Source organism: Dysidea avara, chromosome 5, assembly GCF_963678975.1.
Source record: "Dysidea avara chromosome 5, odDysAvar1.4, whole genome shotgun sequence".
NCBI classification, from domain to species: domain Eukaryota; kingdom Metazoa; phylum Porifera; class Demospongiae; order Dictyoceratida; family Dysideidae; genus Dysidea; species Dysidea avara.
Window position 1 is genome coordinate 8,540,699 of NC_089276.1, and position 21,556 is coordinate 8,562,254.

A 21,556-nucleotide genomic window follows, 5' to 3' on the forward strand; every position below is an offset into this window, starting at 1 on the left:
CAGTGTAATGGGTTTCATTTTGTGTTATGTTACATATCTGTATAATGACAGCATTAGCTAGCTATATGTTTTTGAAAACTATCCCTATTCTGAAGTCGTACAAAACCACTATTTACTATCAAGCCTATTAAATTACCAACTAGCCAATCACTTTAATAGTGGCAGTTTCAACTCTGCTTAATATTATAGATCAGGTGCTACACAGCAGCAAACCTTCATTAGCTCGCGACATCTAGTAAATTACATAATAGTATCTCACGACATTCTTAGTTTCACCATTTGGAATGCTATGCTATTGTGTGTTGAAATCTAAACTGAAATTTCCTGAGGAACTTTGATGAGAACAATATGCACATAACATTGCATATCATTATGTTTGTGATCAAGATTTCACCAAGCTAAACCACCCATATCAAACTTGAACACTTAGCTGTAATGTGTGTATTAATTATGTTTAGTACTATGGCTTCATGGCTGCATGTTGGTACAAGTAGCAGTAATCAATAGCATTTGGTGTACTACATTATAAAGCCAATAACATATATAATGTGACAGTGAACATATATATGCATGGGCAAGAAACCTTATAATTTAATTATGTAACAGCAACATGCACAGCTGGAGGGGAATATTTACCTGCGCCCAGACCTCGTAGGCGCCAGCCTTCGCGCCGGATAATATTGCATGAATAATAGTTAATTATAAACACATGTTAACCACTCACCAGGCCTGCCACTCACACTGTAGGGCTAACTAGTTAGCTAGCTAATAATAATAATAAAATAAAGTTAGCTGGCTATTTCCACAATAAATTTCTACCGGAATATGTTGACTGAGAGGATGCATGTATATCAGATCTCGCGATCCTATAATTTATAGTTTACAAGGGAAAGGGGGTGATACACAGGCACTGGCTGAAGGTATAGATCTGCGACCGCGGTCAAATTCTATGTCAAGGGTCAAGGCCACCAAATTCATGCTAAGTCAACGGTCAAGGGCAAAAACCGCTTAACTAAGTCAAAAAGGCTAAGGCTTAGTCGAGTCAAAAGGTCCGGCACAGCGAGTCAAGATTTTGATCCGGCGCGGTCGCAGATATATAGATATATAATACGTGACACCCCGCCTTGATTCAGACGAGCTAGAGGAGAGATGAAACCGGTATTGTTCTACTTCATATTGGGGTTTCTGACATGGAGCTTTAGTTGTGAGTAACTGTGTAGTTGTGTGTTAATTGTAGAGACGCTTTCGAACGCGATAGAGGAGCAACGATACCGAGACTGACTCGATCATTTAAGCTATTGCACTATTTTAGCTATAACTATGAAGATCTATCAGATAACTTTTATGTATAAATAAGAAAGGATTTGGTTATATGTGGCTGCAAAGACACATGGAAGAACGATCAGCGTGTTTGGCGCGGCTGCCCCCCTTCGATTATGCATGGTCTGTCTATATCACTCACTAAATGCGATATTACGTCATGATAACCACATAAATTAAATTCATAATCCTTTGTTTCCATTGTAATTGACAATGTTTTTGCTAGCGGAGAGGTCAGCAAAAGCGTTATAAATGCCTGTATTAGAACATTTATTATTTATTTATTAATGCTTTACAGCACAAGTGCTGAAGGTCTGTAGGACACCTGGTCCTACAGCCTGCTCAAAGACTTTAGCTACATAAGGTGTGTTTGAAAAGTTGCTGAAAGGAGAAAAAAATCCATGACTGGACATGTAGCTGCAGTTTGGGCTCTTCACAGTAGGCGCTCTATAAATAAACTGGAGTCTGTACAAAAACATGTAGCTCGTTTCGTGATGAACGACTATTTCCAAACTAGTAGTGTATCCAATAATCTGCTTAAAAAAGAACACAAATACGATAGAAGCTCGCTTTAAACTACAGATGCTCGCTTTAAACTACAGATGTTACACAAAATTATTAACAATCATGTTGACGTCACACTACCTAATTATGTACCATGTAGATCAAAACATACCCGGAACAGAGATTTAAATTCATTGAGATAGGCTCAACCGGCTGTGGATGCTTATACTTACAGTTTCTTCCCCAATACGATTTGATTGTGGAACAATCTACTGTACCTGAAGATGTTATAATTTGTAATAATGTAGACACGTTTCTAAGTATCTGTTACATCAAATCACATTGTAAATTTATTTTGTAGTATGTAGTTTTAATTTGCCTTTCTATTGTAACATACTGATGAGTCCTACAATTATAACATATAATATAATATGCCTTTAAAAAACAAAAACAAAAAAACATGGTTATGATGAATTATTGTATACTTGACATTCAGAACGGGTATCCTTCACATATCCTTTCCATTACAAAATGCGAGAAAATTTTGTATGAGTTGCACAGGTCCCTAGTGAGATAGCATTTATAGAGTTTTCAGTCACCAAGATAAAGCCAAGAGAATTCGCTCCAACTCACAAGTTAATAGATAACACTGATCATGATAGTACAACATACAAATACACAAGAGAATACAATACCAATGGGATGGCTAGTAAAAAGGATGTGGTTATGTACATAATTACAAGAACATGAATACAATTTAAAAATAGTGAAAAGGTTAACTACTAAAATGTAACTACAAGTTAATTAACGTGTATGCATGATGAGTAGATGTTTGTGTAGCTACATAATGGCTTCTGTGTATGCTGCTACAATGGCTACTCTGCACTGTTAGGTGAACAGTTAGTAGTCTGAAAGTTTCTTAAATCTCCAAGATCATGATCATTTATCGCAGTATTACCAACATTTGCAGTGGCTGCCATTTCAATATTTCATTCTGTTTGTGTATTGTTCCACCAGTACCACTATAGTAGATGTATTCCCTTCGAGCCACCCATTCACTTTGGTAGCACCCAAACGCATTATAATACAAGGGTTAAGCCATTTTTTGTGCCTCCTTATCAATACAATTTTACCTTCTTGCAACGGTTCTTTAGATACAAAGCATCCCATTGGTGGAACAGAGTACCAGCTTCCCTCCACAATACATTAACAGATGTCATTTTAATAGTTTTTGTAATGATTATTTTGTGTATGTATTGTCTTGTTTATAACTGTGGCTAACTGTAGTGTTTGTTTTCAGTATTGTATGTATGTATTGTAATGTCTCCTGTAAGGAAGAACAGCTTTAGCCGATTGTGTGGAGCTAAAAATATCTATCTATCTATCTATCTATCTATCTATATCTATCTATCTATCTATCTATCTATCTATCTATCTATCTATCTATCTATCTATCTATCTATCTATCTATCTTATGAAAGTGAACATAGCAACCCAATAGTTGATGATGGTTGGGGGAGAGAGCTTGCTGGTGGCTGAAAGAAAGTAGGCAAAGTAGGTGAGTTATTAGGACGCGCTGTCTTGTCCATGCACGGATTATCGACCACCATATATTACTGACCAGTTTAGAAATATATTACTGACCAACCATATTGGACAATAATCAAAAAATTTTAACGACACGTGTATCAACCATTTCATCTGTCACAATGCCCAAGCATAAAGGAGCATAAGCTGCTGTTAGGAAGGGATGGAAGAAAAGAGCCTGTGACAAGAAAAAAAGCTGTAAACAACACCTCGATGAAGCACTGAAAGTTGTGGGATAATGAGTCCATAGTGCAGGCTATGGAAGCCACGAAGTCTCAGTGGTAGATTGGGAGTGAATAGAACAGCCAAGGAATATGGTGTGCCAAGACTAGTTTGAAATATCTGAGGCTGTTGGGAAAGGTACAACATGGCAGAAATTCAGGCCCAAAATCTTTTTCATCAGGTGAAGAGGAGGAACTTGTGACATTTTTGATAGTATGTAAAATGGGCCAAGTAAAACCAGTGGATTATTGAAAACCATAGTTTTGGTATCTGAACTGTCAAAATTTTAAATTGACCTAGTCCAGCCCCAAAGTCCAAAGGTACAAAATCAACAGCTAGATAGTGCACAATCTCTTTCATTATCCATTGAAAAAGAAAAGAAGAAAAAGAAGAGGAAGAAATAAAGGCAAAAGAGAAAAAAAGATTGAGAATGGAAAAGAAAGGAAAGAAGGCTGAGATGATGAAGAAGCAGCAAGAGAATGCATTGAAGAAAACATCTAAAGAGACTAAGTGATCAAACACTTTAATACCACCAGTTAATCCACTTTCAGATTCAGGGAATTTTCAGGAAAGTGATGATGAAGATGGAATCCACATATCAAAATGATGAGTGTGCTATTTGCCTTGGCTTATATCAAGATATCAAGATGATCTGTCATCTACTAGTAATTACTAACTGATTGAGTTAAATGTACTAATCCAAGATGTAAGAAATGAATGCATGCTTATGTACTGTCTAGAGATGAAGGATGGATTGAATAGCTGTGGACTGTGTGCTGTACAATTTACTGTATTATCTCGAATTACAGCCCAGGTGTTCATTTCTTTCATACAACATTTTACCCCAGCTACTAAATGAAACCGGCCACTATAGGAGATTAGCATTTATATACCTGATCAGCATTGATGAGTCAACTTCATACCTTGGTGTTGTACTCTCCTGGACTCTCCTTGATGTTTTCCTCAGCATTTTTCACAGATTCAAGCTTAAAAAGGAACTCTTTTAATGTTCTTCACTTCATTGTTTATAACAATGCCCAGAATTGTTAAAAATAATGATGTTTATTTGAGACCAGGAATTTATTTTTGTTATGATGTTGTGTATGCCCAGCGACTAAATGGGACCAGGCGTTTATACGAGACTGGCTGTAATTCAAGGCAATACGGTAGCTAGCAGTAGAGTTTTATACATTATGTACTTACATTATGTACTTGCATTACTTCAGCATAGAGTGCTAGATCATTTTCAAAATTTTTGTGGAAATGTAATTAGACTGTGTGGGTAGAGTGTTTATATTGGTTAGTTCTAACTTCTGAACAATTGGACAATGTTTACATGACATGAAAGTTGATAATTAATTTTTGAGGTATGAAACTTTCACGAAACTGTGCTAAATATGATTTTCACGTTTTTAAATTCATGAAAATCTAGAAAGTGGGTAATAGATATGTGTATAAACTGAAATATTTTACGATTATATTTTCACAAGCTATTATCACTTGTGAAATTCGCAAAGTTTTGTCCCTCGAAAATTTCTGGCTATATGGTAGTGATGGTCGATAATAACTGGAACTACCATGTCATGTGTAACAACTTTGGGCCTGTTGATATTATCAATTGTGGAACTGATTTTTGGTATGAACCTGGATGGTGAACTGTGCTACAGCCTGAAGAAAAACATGCAGATTTATGATACTGTATGATAAAGTTACAGGTGATTGAAAATTAAGTGGTTGATAATCCCTAATATACACCATGCAGGCTTAAGTCAGTCTAACGATACAATTTTTGATGTCCACAGTTTAACGTTTAGCAGAACACTTCAAAACCTGGTGTGGTCCATCATATGGTGTTTGTAGTGTATGCTTCGCTCCATCATGTCTGACAAAAACAAAGGAACACAGAGTTAAATCTTCACTCACATCTGTTGATCTTTGTTGTTATTGTCGAACAGGTGTTGGTCTAATGACTGTCTTTAATAAAGTAGCATGTGTAGAAGTGTCCATGGAGTAGTCAGTGTTATGCTGATCATTGCTAAAAATTGTCCTGGTAAATGTAGTGTAGTGGTACAGAGATCAAAGCTGTGAATGCGCACATTGGTTTTCAGAGGTCTCTTAATAGAGCTGTTGTAGCTGACATGCTAGGTTTGTGACTAGCTTTTCCTAAGAAACATCTCATGCTAGCTTTGTCTGTGAGGAAAAATGTGTGCTCTATAGTATATCAAGACACACAATAGTGTGTTGTGCAACAAGTACAGCCAGTACATGCTGGTATGACAGACTCATTTTACAGAACCAAGAAAATGCCATTTTCAGGTGTTTATAGTTTGATAGTCTTTAAATTGTAATTAACCATTTTTGCTGTGGAAATGTCTTCAGGATAGAGCACCTAGCTCCCATTCCAAATTTGAGTTGAATCGTCCCTGCCATCATTGAGGTACGTGTCTTCAAAGTTTGTTATTTTCTTTGTATTTTCTTCTTTTTTCAATCAAGTCACCATGTGGGGAGCTACACTGTAGAGTGTTCAGCCTTGTAAAAACATGCTGTAGACAGATAATTCAACTATATGTACCTAACTCCCCTGTACAGGGTCCAGTTGTGTAACAAGTCACCCTGATAGCCACAATGATGCATCATTGCAGCCATTCCCATCTTTGATTTCCTAACTTTTTCACCCTGGCCTTTTTGGAGGGCCACATCCTTTTTTCATAGCTTTGCTGCTTTGATATAGATTTAATTTAGCTGTAACATAATTGCAATGCAATAAAAATAATTATTACATCTTCTACAATGTTCCCAGATGTCTGTTGTATGTTTCAAACTCTACTGTATATATATTTTTACAGTGTATGTGGCCTAGTTATTGAGGTTTCACTATAATGCGGTTTGTGTGCATAGCATAAATGTACAATATGTTTAATAATGCATGTGGGTCTTCCTTGTAGCTGCTGGTCCTCCTGGTAATATCAGAGCTACAGTGACCTCACCTCATAGTGTTGAGGTCACATGGGACCAATTACCATCAGCTAATGTTACTGGCTACCTCATCTCATACACTACTACTGCTTCATATATCAGTATTAGTAGTAGGAGTGGAAGTGTGATGGTGACTGGTCGTAGTACTACAAGTGTTATCCTCACCAATCTGGAGGAGGACACTCCCTATACCATCACTGTACAAACTGTTAGTAGTGGTACACTTAGTGGTAATAGTGATGTAGTGTCAGTAACAACATGGACAGATGGTAAGTGACACATAATATGATGTGAGAGAAGCTCATGTTATAACTCCACAGTTCCTAGTTCACCACCACAGAATGTGATGGTAACAAGTGTTAACCCATCATCACTGAGGGTTTCATGGCAACCACCACCAGAAATTGACCATAATGGAGTAATAATTGGTTATGCAATAAATTATACCAGGGTTGGATCACGTGATATGGTGAGTGACACTCTTCTCTTTGGAACTACAATCGCAACATCAGGACTAGTTCCTTTTGTTGACTACTCAATAACAGTTGCTGCTATGACTGTTGATGGAACTGGACCATTGAATGATCCTCCAGTAGTACAAACTTCAGGACAAGATAGTAAGTTACCTTATTATCTATACTAAATGTGACTAGATTTTACAAAACCGATGCAAATCGCATATCAGACAAAATCAAACTAACACCACCAGTGAATAGCTAGACTATTGTACTACTAGTTTTGACCCTCAGTACTACTCAAACTACTCGAGGCTGGTTTTAACAGACATCTTTTCTGGGTGGTGTGGAGTGCTCAAATGGTGGTTTCAGGCCTTGTGAAGGACTTGGCTTGGCAAGAATCAGTGGTTTACTGGTGGACAGCCTTATAATGTTGGCCAGACGTTTTCTCTGTTGATTTTGCTACATATCAGCCACTAAGGAACCAGCACAGCCCTGTAATCTCATGTCTGGACTCCAATCATGATTTGCCTCCATTTTGAGGTCTATCTCTTGCCCTCCCTGCCACCCCCCATCCTCCACCCCTTTGTGAACACTCGTGATACTACTTCGCTTGTCCAACTGCTTAGATTTTCTATCTTATTTGGCGGGAAACTCTACAAGCAGCTACAAGTACTGGACGTGGCCTGAAAGGTAACAGATTGATGCATCTTTTGTGTAAATTTCATACGCGTACTTGCTATCCTTGGAGAGTTATGCTTGCTTCAATTCTTTTAATCCGTTTATCTTGAAACTTCTAATGTGCTATTTGGATTGTTTTTCCAAAATCCAGTCACAAATATTTTTGATGTGGCTAGCTTTTTGTTGACATTTAAAACTGTTTTGCATCCGTGATTGCATTTACTGAATGTTCTATTAGCGTGACTGCAGTATTAGAGTATTTCAATTGTTTATTTTGAGACAAGTTTAGATGTTTGTGTTGAAACTCAATGGCTTTGAATGCATTTCTTTTAAAGCACTGAATCAAAAGACTCTTCTATGATAATTAATCTATCTATACAACAATTAGCTTATTGCTAATATCGTGAGTTACTGGTTGGTGTAATAACATACAATTTTTATTCTCAAAACTTGGTACATGTATCTGGTTTTTGCATCTTTCAGTTATTTGCACATGCAATTGAACACGTTCAGTAGCTTAATGGAACACTTACATACTATCCTTTGTTGAGGTTAAAGTTACTTGCTGCTGTTTTTGTGCTAGAACATTTGCAAGCAGATTGAATGTAAAATAGTCAGTGTTGAATGCATGTGAAATCAACTGTAAATCCATCACAATTATTCTGATTTCTTTGGAACCACTTATTCAATGATCATGTGCAGGCCAATTTTCAATTTGTGACTAGATTTTGGAAAAATGATCCAAATTGCTATTAGAAGTTTCGGCAGTTTTAAAGATTTCAAGTCAGCATAACTTGCCAAGGATAGCAAGCACACATGAAGTTTACGCAAACAATGCAGCACTCTATTACCTTTCAGACCACGTCCAGTATTTGTAGCTGCTTGTAAAGTTTCCTGCTAAATAATTATGATAAAAAATCTGATCATTTGGACAAGGGAAGTAGTATCATGAGTGCTCACAAAGTGGTGGAGGGTGGTGGGTTGGGCAAGAGTAGACTTCAAAATGGAGGCAGACCACGATTGGAGTCCAGACATGAGATTACAGGGCTGTGCTGGCTTCTTAGTGGCTGATATGTAGCAAAATCAACAGAAAAAATGTCAGGCCAACATTATCAGGCCACCCGCCAATAAACCACTGATTCCAGGTCCTTCACAAGGCCTGAAACTGCCATTCGAGCTCTCTACACCACCCAGACAAGACATCTGTTAAAACCAGCCTCAAGTAGTACTGAGAGTCAAAACTAGTTGTACGATAGTGTAGCTATCCACTGGTGGTGGTTAGTTTGATTTTACCCGATGTGTGATTTGGATTGGTTTAGTTAATCTGTTCACATTTATTCTTTTATGCAGTAGTACACCTACATGACCAAATATTCATGTTTTTTTTAAAAATGTGTGATTAGTAGCCAGTTTGCAAGTGCTTAGTATTGACCTTGTCTTTAAATTTGGATTGCCTATCTTCACGTACATGAATTTCAACACAATTGGATAATGTACTGGGGTTTTATTATGGTTTATGTAAAACAAGATTCAAGTGAAGATGAAGGTTGAACTTTGATTCAGCAATCTTGGGGGTGCTTTGCTGAAATTTGGTTTGTGTTTTGCATGCTTACTTGGTGGGCAACTTGGCTGTAAACATTAACTGTTACCTTGCATGTGGTAAGACTACTTACACATGAAAAGCACATCATTGCATTTCTTATTAATAATTATCACACTGGTGCAGTGCATCAGTTTCCTTTACTATGGCTTTAGAGAGTTTAATTAATTAATTATGGTAGGGAAAGTGTCTGCTGCATAGGCCAGTATAAATAAGTCAAAGGGCTCCTATTACCATAACTGGTAACTACCCACATGTTAACTAAATTCATTGCTCAGCACCTTTCAGTTAAAGCCTTTGCCACTGAATACTGTTTGATAGTATTCATATTGAAAAGCCATTATGAAGCCCTTGAACAGTACAGATTCATTTTGTCCAGACCAACATAGTGTTGATACATTCTCTGCCATATGCGTAATTATTAACTCTTTTTAATTTAATATATTTTTCAGGGCCCACTTTACCAAGATCACTGATGGTGGATAGCGTTACTAATGCTACATTGACTCTGTCATGGATGACACCTGATCCACCTAATGGGATAATTACTCAATATGAATTACGATATAGAAGATGTGCTGGTGGAAGTTATACTACACTGCAACCATTGAACAATGAAGCTACACATACAGTAACTGGACTAGCTGTTAACACTGAGTACTGCTTTAGAGTGAGAGCATATACTGTTATATCATTAGGACCTGGTCCATGGACTAATGAAGTTAGGGGCAGGACTTGTAAGTCACATATGATACAAGTTATCATTATCATGAGACAGTGTCCTATAGATGGTCCTCCTACTAATGTTAATGCTGTCACATTGTCACCTCGTAGTATTGAGGTCACATGGGATCCACCAGTAGCGAATGCTGATGATGTCATTGGCTACATCATATCATATGATGGTGTGGAGGATTTTGCTGATGATGCCAGTGAAACAGTTAGTAGATCACCAACTAGGGCTACTATTGATGAATTAGAAGAGTTTGTCAGCTATGATATCACAGTACAAGCAATGTACAATACAGCTAACGTTCCTACTACCAGTGCAGTGAGGGTGATGACTTTGCCAGATGGTAAGTAAAGTATTACAAGTAGTCATGGATATACTACCAGAATATTATAATAAGTGCAAAAACATTTGAGTCTGACTTCAGTGTATCATAGTATGATAGTACTGTATATTAGGGATCATGAAGGTCTCAAAAAATTATTGAACAGAAACCAGCCTACCAATACCTTCATGACTTGAACTGACTTGACTTGAACTAATTATAAATGAATTCTACAATTAAAACTTTCTTTGGTAGTTGTATTTTAAAAAGAAATTTTAAACTTTCATAAAGACAAACAAGTAAGTGCAATTGCAATGCTGTTAACAAGTCACATGTGTTTCCTAAATAAGCCATAATAATGAAGAGAGGATGATTAGGGATTCACCCCATGGAAGCTTCAGAAAATTAGAACACCCTGCCAGGGTGTCACATCAACATTTATTTAGTAGGTGTTACTATGACACAGTGTCATAAAGGTATAAAGGTTGACACTCTTGGTGGTGTCGCTTGTGTACACCATTTTTGCTTGTAGAAATGACTAAATTACAATCAACTAAATGGAGTCTCCACCATACCCTACACAATACTGTGAATTCTCACTAATCCGAACAGCTCTGTTCTCAAAGTCTGTTTAAATTAGTGAATTTGTTTGGATTAGTGAACCCATTGATTATATATTATACAGAACAAAGTTCAATTACTCTAATAGAACATACGCTTGTATGCAAAATACTCTAATAGAACAGTCATTTGTACTGTTCGGATTAGTGAGTGTTTGGATTAGTGAGGATCCACTGTATCCAAATTTTAGGATTCAAATTGTGATATCATTCTATTTTAATTTTAGTTCCAGATGGTCCACCACGTGATATCACATTAATGGATACTGATCCAGCAATGTTGTCAGTAACATATATACCACCAGAAGAAAGGTTACGTAATGGTGATGTGACTAGATATGTGATTAAATTTGCCAGAGTGGGTAGTAATGTATCGCAAATGGTAACTGTTGATAGTGACTATAGTGATGTATCACCTGTTGGTAGTGGTGGTAGTGGTGTAGGTAGTGGTGCATCACCATTGATAACTGTTAGTGCTGGTAGTAGTACAGGACTCCATGTAGAAAACATACCAGGATTAGTGGCTTTTACCAACTATTCAGTAGAAGTGGCTGCTGTCAACGTCAATGGAACTGGACCATTCAGTGATGTTGTGTATGGATTATCTGGACAAGATAGTGAGTGAATTATATAAGAGCTTTTTACAAGTTAGTTATCTTTAATTTTTCAGTACCCGGTACTGCTCCACGTTTGCTAACCACAGCCGTTATCTTGCCAAGACTTTTGACATTGTCATGGATGCCACCTGATACTCCTAATGGGATCATCATACAATATGAAGCACAGTATAGTGTTAACAGTACAACATCACTTGAACAATTCACTGATACACTGATGGGTACTGTTGAAGGATTATTACCTGTTACAATATATACTATACAAATAAGAGCATATACTAGAGTGGGAGCAGGACCATTTAGTGACAGTATAACTGTAATGACTTTACCAGAACGTAAGTTGTAATACATATATGTATTCTATACACTAATCATTCTTCTCTAGCTCCTGCTTCTGTTGCTGGCATTACTATACCTGCACAATCCATATCATCCTCTATGTTAACAATAAGCTGGATGGAGCCTGATGCACCAAATGGTGTTATTACTCACTACATGGTGTTCTACCTGCCAGTGAGTGGTCCCTATGGTCCTATTATGACTAGTAATAGGAGGAAGAGACAACTAGCACAAGATGGAGAGTTTGCTATGGGCTTTACTGGAACTTCTGGTACACTAACTAATCTTAATGGGTCAGTGACATACAGGATTCAAGTGTCAGCTGTTGCACTGTACAATGGAGAGGAGCTATTGGGAAGTCGATCAATCCCTGAAATGATTACTACATCTGAAGGAAGTGAGTTATTTAAATATCAGTTTGTATTTATAATAATTTCTTGTTATTGTTGTATAGCTCCCACTGAGCCTCGTGATATTGTTGCTACTAATGTAACACAATCAAGTATATCCCTCACATGGCAGAGACCTGATCCTCCTAATGGACTGATCACCAACTTCACAGTTAGTGGTTGTTTAGTAAAATACTTATAGCCCAGAATTTTGCTTTTAGCTCACCAATTGTATGTAATTGATACTATATAAATACACTGTAATATGAAAGAAGCTCACCTGGAACCTGTCTGTGTATTTTAGACTTCGGTGTTCACCCTCCAGTTCTAACTGGTACAGTCCCTTACTTAGCTGGCCTCCCTGGTTTGACCACCAAGTTTGGTGCTTGCAAGGTGGACTGTAGATTGGGGTTGGATTTTTAAAACCCTTCTAAGCTTTTGTCCCGTTTCACTTTAGTTAAAGGTTTTTGCTTAGGTTCCTTGGCTCATGGTGAACACCTCATACAGGCTCTGCCTCCAGTGTTCGCCCTCCATTACCTAACTAGTAAAGCAGATAAGGCAAAAACAAGACGTGGTACAAAGTTATGCCATTTTATTGTGACAAAAGCATTGATGTGCTATCATACCACTTGAGACCTTTTTCAGCAGGCAAAAAGAAAAAGGAGAACAAAGGTAAGTCATTGTTGAGTATGTCCATAGCACTGTAGCTTCTGCTATTGGCAAAAAGCATGCGTGATTGGCAAAGAGGCATTGTGGGCTAAAGCCATATTGAAGTTCATAGTGTTGTTTGTCAATGAAGTGTGAGAATTAATCAGTGAGTGAGTGATGCAATTCTTGGGATGCATATTTATCTCAGTGAAAATATATCTCCATCTACTTTAACCATTGAGTTGTGCTTGTCTGTAGGCATCAATAAGCTACAGTGTATAGTATATAATTAAGCCAGCCAGTAGAAATTTTAATTCAAAAACTGCATAGAAACTTTTTTGAATTGTTCTGATGGTTGATTACATTTCACCAATACTGCCAAATGTCATGAAAGATAGGAAAAGCTAGTTTATTTTGCTAATAATATATTTTTGTTAGAAATTGAAATCTTTCTTATACTACAAGTACAAAAATTGGAATTTTCAACTAGAGTAGGGACCATAGCACATCAATAAAAAGTACTGAAACAAGTTGGAATAGTGCATGATATTAAATCACAGTAAAACAATAAGAAGTGTTATATCCGTACTGTGCTCCAAAATACCATAACGGAAATTCACGGTAGGGATATAACACTTCTTATTGTTTTACTGTGATTTAATATCGTGCACTACTCCAGCTTGCTTCAGTACTTTTTATCAATGTGTTATGGTCCCCACTCTAATTGAAAATTCCAATTATTTTTTGTGTACTTGCTTGTTAACTTTTTTTGTAAATAATTATTATGACTAGTGAACCCACACATACTGCATCTGAAATGGTGCCGTGCACCCTAGCTATATAAATTATCATCTGAAATGTGAAGTATCCGTTGTCAGCTATGTTCAACCCGTTACACAGCATTTCGAATCAAGAACTGTTCGAAAAGCACCTCTGCAATCCACGCATACCAAAAGAAAGAAAGAAATGGTGCCCAGTTATATCAATTATCGTCTGAAAAGTGAAGTATTCATTATGCCTTGCAGTCGGCTATGTTCAACCCGTTACACAGCAGTATGAATCAAGAACTGTTCAAAAAACACCTCTGCAATCAAAGTGGTCACTATGAAAAATATGGACGATTTCTGTTACGAAGGGAAGCTGTCATGTGCTGCTGCCAAATTGACACTTTTTGCTGTCAGCAAATATGAAAGGGACACACTGGCAAGTCCATGAAGAATGCATTGTATGTATTGTGGTATGCCAAAAGGCACCTCTTAGGCTGAAGCAACATCGAACAGCAAAAAACCAAGCCCGTAGCCTTAGCTGTTATTGAGTTATGCTTGTCTGAAGGCATCACTCAGTTACTTAGTCATTAGAAAATTCTGTTAAATGATTAATAAAAACTTTTATAGTAACTGTTTAAAGCATTTCAGGTCGATCTTGACTGCTTGTTGGGCTTAGTTTTTCCTAACCAATACTGCCTCATTGTCGTCAGGGAAAATTGAGGCTGGTTTTTGGGTGATGTTATTTTGTGGGCCACGCCTACTCTTTTGTGGTCCCTACTGTACAGTATGCTGTCGTACTATATGATGATTACTGTACTGAATGAAATTATATGTAGATTATTTAGCTAAGTTTATAAACAAAAATTGATCAATACTAAATAATAGTTAGACTTTGAAACACAGGGCCTGAGGGTTACTACATTTTGTAGAACCCTGTGTTTCAAAGTCTAACCAATCCAGACTTCAACTCATTGGAAGCTGCTTGTAAATAAGAAATGTGGCAACAATTAGTGGAAACAAGCACATTACACCTCCCTCCAATTCAGCACAGCTGTTTTTATCCATTTAACTGCTGACAAAGTTACAAGCACGTAATTGCTGCGTTCTCAGAGTGTGGTCTCTATAGGACATGAGTATGGCACTAGGGGATTATAGCCCACTTTTTCATTCAATCAAATCTCAGTATTAAACTAATTGAAGTCTAAATCACAGTATAATAATATGACTATATCATGTTTTGTAGTAGTGGTTCATATTTCTTGTAGGTGTCATATAATGCTATGGAAACACACTTCAACCAAGATACTGGTCAAATGGATACATTTACTGTCAATAATTTTACTAGTGTTGAGCTCAGCGATGATAAAATATCGGCCTCATTAAATCTAGCTAGTCTGAGACCTGGTACAAAGTACCAGTTCACCATTGTGGCTTATACCAATGTGGGACCAGGACCTGAAGCAATGATCTCAGTGTCTACACTACCTGATGGTAAACACAAATATTTAAATACATATTTGATAATTACGTGTAAGATGTATTAATTACTGTCAAAATATTATTTTCACAGTAAATATTTTCACAGTAAGATACCAATTCCCCAAAGCTGACTGCACATTGGTTTTGAAGCTTATATATATATATTTTTTACTTTGTTGCAGAACCAGGCAACCTCATACATATTATTTCATTATGTATTTGTACACTTCATAAAATGTTGCAAATAAGATTACTATGAAAATGTGAAGAAATAACCAGAGAAGGGTTTTAAAGTGCGTATTTTAGTGATGGCTGTATTGATTCAGCTCAAGTTTGAAATATAGTAGGTCACCCTGAGGGAGGAACCACAGCAAAATGTTGGTACTAACTGTACTACCTAGTTATAAATGCATGAAAAATAAAAATAAATTCACGTCCTGAATTATTGCACACCTGTCCCTGCACTGGCTTTTCTTGGCTACACGACATGCTTTTGTATGTTTTGATTATTTGTAAGAGCTAACTCTTCCATGCACTTACTGCTGTAATCATTTCAGCTCCTCCTACACCCAAAACTCCACAACTGTTAAGATGCGCTGGTCCTTCTAATATTGAAATAGAAATACAGCGATCATCTGATGTTAATGGCCCTATCATGTAAGTGACTTACATTTATTTTATTTCATTGTACTGTAGATACATTAGTGCAGTATTGTATTACAACTTTGCAATGGTTAAGGCTATATGCAAACAATTTCATACCAAGTAGATTATCTTCACCTACATATATAATTAGCTATCACTGTATACATGTACGTATAAAGTTTTGATGCCAAAACTTGTCCTACTTTTTGTGTGGGTATATATAGTAATATTCCACAAAATAGACATAGGGGTGATAGGGGGACAACTTATAGGAGTAAAGCATCTGTAAGAAGACAAGTGAAGGCCAGAAACCAACTCTTGGTTCCCTACAGACTGTAACTTTGTCCAAACCTCCCAACCAAAAGGAGAGAGAAAAGATAGAGACTAACTGGCTCAACAGGGCTTTACAAGATGCAATATTCCAACAATACCATGGCCATTGAACGATGCCATACTTCCACTCATGGTTTAAGCAGAATCCAGACCCAGGGGCGGATCCAGGCTTTTAAAAAGGGGGGTTCCACTTTGGAATTGCAACTTCAGTCTAGCTGTAGGTTGAAGACAAAAAAAAAGAAAAAGAAAAGGTCATCACCTACTGACAATAGCTGCCCCTCACCATAGATGCCCTCACCAACTATATTTCCTTGTTTATAAATAGATACATAGCTTGCTACACCGCTCCTCAAAAGACTACTGTGACTGCTCTATTAGAGTATCTTGATTTGACTGCTCTATTAGAGTATCTCGAGTAAGAGAGGCTCTCTCAAAAGGGGGGTTCCATGGAACCCTTTGAACCCCCCCTGAATCTGCCCCTGAGACCCACTGGTTCTAAAGAAAGGATAGGGTAAATATATTTGTTAGTCTATAAGTGCAGCAGTCCAGTTGTGATAAAAAATATGGGTTTGAGAGTGTTTGTGTGTGTGTGTGTGTGTGCGTGCGTGCGTGTGTGTGCACGTGTGAGTGTACATGTGTGTCTGTGTGAGTTGGGTTATCTCAGATCTGGTCACAAATAGTAGCAAATGATTCTGTAAAACTAATCATTGTGCCCATTTTGTTCTCTGTAGATATTATTCTGTTATTGTGGTGAGTGGTGGAGATGAAACCAGTAGCATAGATGTGGAGGATATTGGTCCATTTAATAAGGAGCAAGCTAGTGCAGCTAACAGTAATGGTCAACCTTACACCTATATTACTGGCATAGTAGAGACTAATGATATCAGTGACTATCCTTATCCTTACATGGTGGGAGATGAGAGTAGGTCAAATATTAGTGGAGTAAATTATGAGAATGTTCGATTGCGATCTAACACGATGTATGCTCTACTGGTCAGAGCACATACTACTGATGACCTGGTAAGTGAAATAGATTGTAAAATGTGATTTTGTGCAGCAAATTGATAGTGTTATTTGTTTCTTCTAGCTCCATTGCTTGTTGTAAACCTTTAGTTTATTAACTTATACTGTGCAATACTGGATAGTATCACAAAGGTTTCTCTCTCATCTCTCCTTTACGATACAGTAGTATTGGTCAGGTATAACCTAGTCCAAATGTGCATTCAGTTTGACCTGAAATAATTTTGATATGTCTCTACTACACAATTATAGAAATTTCATTTGACTGACTAACTAACTGACTAAATAATGTCAAGAGGAGGCATACAACCAGTCATGAAAATTAGCAATCTACTTTGTTTGATACAGGTTGAAGGAGTTTCAATAGAGTGCACTCATCATGACTGTGTAGCATGCTCTAGCTAGGAGGGTCTGGGAGCATACCCCCCCCAGGAAATTTTAAAATATCCATCATACATTTGGTTCTGGAACCAATTTTAATGGAAAATTGTAGATAATGTGCTATAGGATCTGTAGGCAACTTTAATCAAATAGTGGTGACAAATTTTAAAACAACTATCATGAGATGGGATCGGTAAGCAGTTTTCTATTTCAGCCATTGAAGAGAAAAGTTTTGAAAGGGAGCTATCATGGGTTTGGACTTTAATAATGAAATGCACTGAAAAAAAGAAATTTAAATACATATATTACAGTGTTGAATTTGGTAGCAATTTTAGCCAATTTAAAAACTAATCAGAACAAGATTAGGTTAGGTCTATTTGATCAAATAACTGACTGTAAAATGAGAAAATTGTAAAAGTAAAAATCCTTAAATTTTAAGAGGAGGACAAACAAGGAGGAGGGGATAACGGACAAATGTCCACTCCACCCCACTAAATTAAACCCTTGTTTCTTCACAAACTTGTTTCTTTTGCCTGCAAACTGCAAACTTGTTTCAGGACATCTCTGAGTTTCATGGTAGCCTCTTCACTCATTTATTTCAAGAGTCTGTTACTTGATTTGATTAAATTTCTGCAGTTGTTATTAGTGTTTTGTGTTGTTAGGTTACTTGTTTCTTTTGTAAGGTTGCTGTGCTGTTTATTTGTGTGTGCGTGTGTGTGTGTGTGTGTGTGTTGTATTTGGCTAGTTACAGTTTTCTGTTGTATTGTTTTGTGCACACTCCGGTATGGAGGAATGGCCAATGGCTGAGTATTTGGAGTATAAACAGATCAATCAATCAATTCACTGTTTGTTGTTTAGGCCCAGGACTTGGTCTTTAGAACTACAATCTATGCATCATGGACTTACCTTTGTGTGCTGGTTCTTTCTTCAATAGCGGAAGCTATTTTGTGGGTAGTACATTTATGGCTTCTTGTGCTAGTTGTCACATTAATTTTATTGTTTATAATATTTGTGCTACACACTGCCCACATTTGAAGTGAGTGGGTTGATTTTTTCTACTGTTCTTTGTTTTAACACTGCACAACAGGCAGAATGTAGCTGCAAAATGAAGCAAAGTGACCATGCCACTTTTCAACAATTATTGATTAACGAGTTGAATGTTGAGATGCGCAATTAATTTTTAAAAATGTTTGGAATCATTTTTCCTTTGAAATGATATGAACTGATTCACCAGTGGTAAATAATAATTTTGTTGCAAAAAATGTTATTTCAAATGTACATTTCAATTGTAAACACTGTATCCCTCTACTGTGCAGGTGTACAAATGCTATTTTGTTTTGTTCATTTCTTTGCAGTACTCTACAAGTTCAGCTATGACTGCTAATACTGGTACAGGTAAGTGATACAGTATCAATGTTCAGTTGTATGCTGCAGTACACTTCCAGAGCATCCATTATACAAGTAATCATCAGCCAAGTTTCCTCCTTAAAATAAATGGTTTCTTCTCAAGGTTAACTGTATTAGGTTAGGGGAGGGCAAAGGATTGTTTTCAAAATGAAAGGAATGTGTGGAGATGATCAGGCCAAGTTAGGGGCTATATATTCAAGACTAAAACTGGCTAAAAGTAGGAAACTTTGGGCAAAGCACTTTATACAACACCACAGAGCTGTATCGCTACATATATCCATCCTCAGAGTGTCTCTCCATCAATGCCCCAGGCCACCCTTATGGGGTGTGGAAAAAGCAGCCAACAAATTAAAGTGGGACATTTATAACATGAACAATAAGACCTGATTTCCCAGACCAATCACATTATATGTAATTCAACCACTGACTACAAGGAATATTATTGTACATACATATATTCGTTAACCACTGTCACTGTTACTGCTATGTAAATTGTAAAGTTTCCACAGCTAAGGCTATATCATTTACATGTTCCTTTCCATTTTAAAGCAGACTCCTGTAAGCATTTGAGCATTAAATCGGATGGTTGCAGATTCAAGCCTGCCCAGGTCCATGCAGTTATGGACATTTTCTTCTTTCTCCACCTCACTTTTCAAACATACTTTCTGTAACAACTTTAAACAGGCTTTAGGACCAGGTGTCCTACAGACTTTCAGCACTTGTGTTGTAAGGCCTTAATAAATAAAATTAAAAAAAAATTTTTTTTGTTTAATCCTAAGACAGTCATTGAAGGACTTTGATGCCACCTTTTCCCACTATGTTGTACTTTCTGTAAATAATGAATGTGGTCTCCAAATGGTATAGATGGCAGTAACTTTAACTTGTCTCCTACTTTCATATGTAGTGATGTCAGAATCATCAGACAGTGACAGCGGCATCCTTATTGCTTTCATTGTGTTGTTTGTGGTTGCACTTGTGGTAAACATTCTGCTGATTGTTGTGATCATCTATATGTGCTTTGTGATAAGACATAAGAAAACATACAATTTTACACCAAACATGTAAGCTATACTCAGTTAGAATAGTCATTGTAATGTTTTATGAGACAGGGATAGGACTCGCCATGAATATGATAATGTAGAGTTGCAGTCAAGGTATGATAAAAAGCAATTTTCTTCTATTGAAGATGAATATGAGGTACCATCGCTGTGTACTTCGGACAACAAGCCAACAGCAGGCAAAGCAGAGTTTGTGAAACTTCAAGAAAACTCTGTCTATGAAGTTATAAATGACAACAAACCATAAACAATAATTGATCAGAGAGTTGCAAGAGTATTTCTATGTGTGCTGTTGTTTTGACCAAACTTTAGATTACTAGAGACTAAACCTTCATGTATGTATTTTAATCATATAGTATGTGATAGGCCATCTAGCCTTAATGTTCTCCTCAGTTATATGTACAAATTGTTCTTGTTGTAGCTAACATACTAGCATACTACACACAGTATCTACAGGCAGCTGTCAGAGACAATTATATTTTTTTCCAAATCCCAGTGAAAATGTCAGGCAACCTAAAGCATTACCTGACATTGATGTGCTATTGTTTTCCACAATTCATCATAATAGGGAAATCCTTACGATACATTGATAGAATAGAGTGACTCAACCTATAATAATACACTCGTTGTTGTCAAATTGCATTTGCCATTATTGACAATGTTTCACTATAAAAACTCTACAATTTCCTTCTATTTTGATCTGACATTTTGTCAGGCAGGTTCCATTATGGTCGGCCATACATGACATTTGCCTGACAAATGGCCTATGCCAGGCAGTAATAATTGACTCTGTATATATATATATATACCATAAACGACAAAAGTTTGGCAAGACTTAATTTTGGAGAGTCAGCATGCGAAGCAGGCTGGTGGACTAAAAGTTTGGTGAATATACCATGCAGCTAATATGGAATTATATCCTGAATAGCTGATTGGCGAATAAAGTTTGGCAAATTCCTCAATTCACCAAATTTGCCAAACTTTAGTCACTCCAAACTTTCATCATTTATGGCATACACTATTGTAACCCGATAGACATTTTGAAAAGGTATACATGGTCCACAATCATACAGCCTTTTTCAGCCAGTGTGTACACCTAGCATTAATTACTCCTTCATGTATGTTGGCTGTTGCATTCACATGCAATTGTTTTCTGACTTGTTTAACAAATGAAACTCCATATAATCATTTTGTATTCCTTTTGTTGAATTGGATGTAGATGGCTTGTTAGCGTGAACAACCAAACTTGACTGCATGCTTCTGTTAGAGTTTAGGAAATTGTAAAAAAGTTTTTGTATACAAACATGTAAACCCTTCCAGACTATTCCTAGCATCAATAGTTATATGAAATACTGTGAAGCAGATGCTTAATCATTAGTGCTAAGTTTTCAAGCTATAGTTCTGCATGTATATGGTGTTAATACATTTGAACATGTTCTGTATCTCATAGAAT

The 21,556-nt window shown here is 36.8% G+C and overlaps 1 protein-coding gene across 1 annotated transcript; it reads left to right on the top strand.

Annotated features, from left to right (window-relative positions):
- The first annotated feature begins 1,079 nt into the window (after positions 1-1,079).
- Positions 1,080-19,397, top strand: LOC136254971 (protein sidekick-1-like). The gene is made up of 14 exons (XM_066047690.1): positions 1,080-1,204; positions 6,579-6,878; positions 6,930-7,226; positions 9,798-10,082; positions 10,134-10,421; positions 11,248-11,637; positions 11,691-11,972; positions 12,023-12,373; positions 12,431-12,537; positions 15,046-15,271; positions 15,817-15,916; positions 16,969-17,257; positions 18,994-19,033; positions 19,333-19,397. The coding sequence occupies exons 1-14, from the start codon at positions 1,150-1,152 to the stop codon at positions 19,395-19,397; spliced, it is 3,075 nt and encodes a 1,024-aa protein (XP_065903762.1). The 5' UTR covers positions 1,080-1,149.
- The last annotated feature ends 2,159 nt before the right edge of the window (positions 19,398-21,556 follow it).

Bases quoted from the DNA above. Each gene is read 5' to 3' on its own strand.
- LOC136254971 (XM_066047690.1), top strand. From the start codon at position 1,150: ATGAAACCGGTATTGTTCTACTTCATATTGGGGTTTCTGACATGGAGC. The intron at 11,973-12,022 runs GTAAGTTGTAAT...ATTCTTCTCTAG, and splicing joins TGTAATGACTTTACCAGAAC to CTCCTGCTTCTGTTGCTGGC. The intron at 15,272-15,816 runs GTAAACACAAAT...TAATCATTTCAG, and splicing joins AGTGTCTACACTACCTGATG to CTCCTCCTACACCCAAAACT.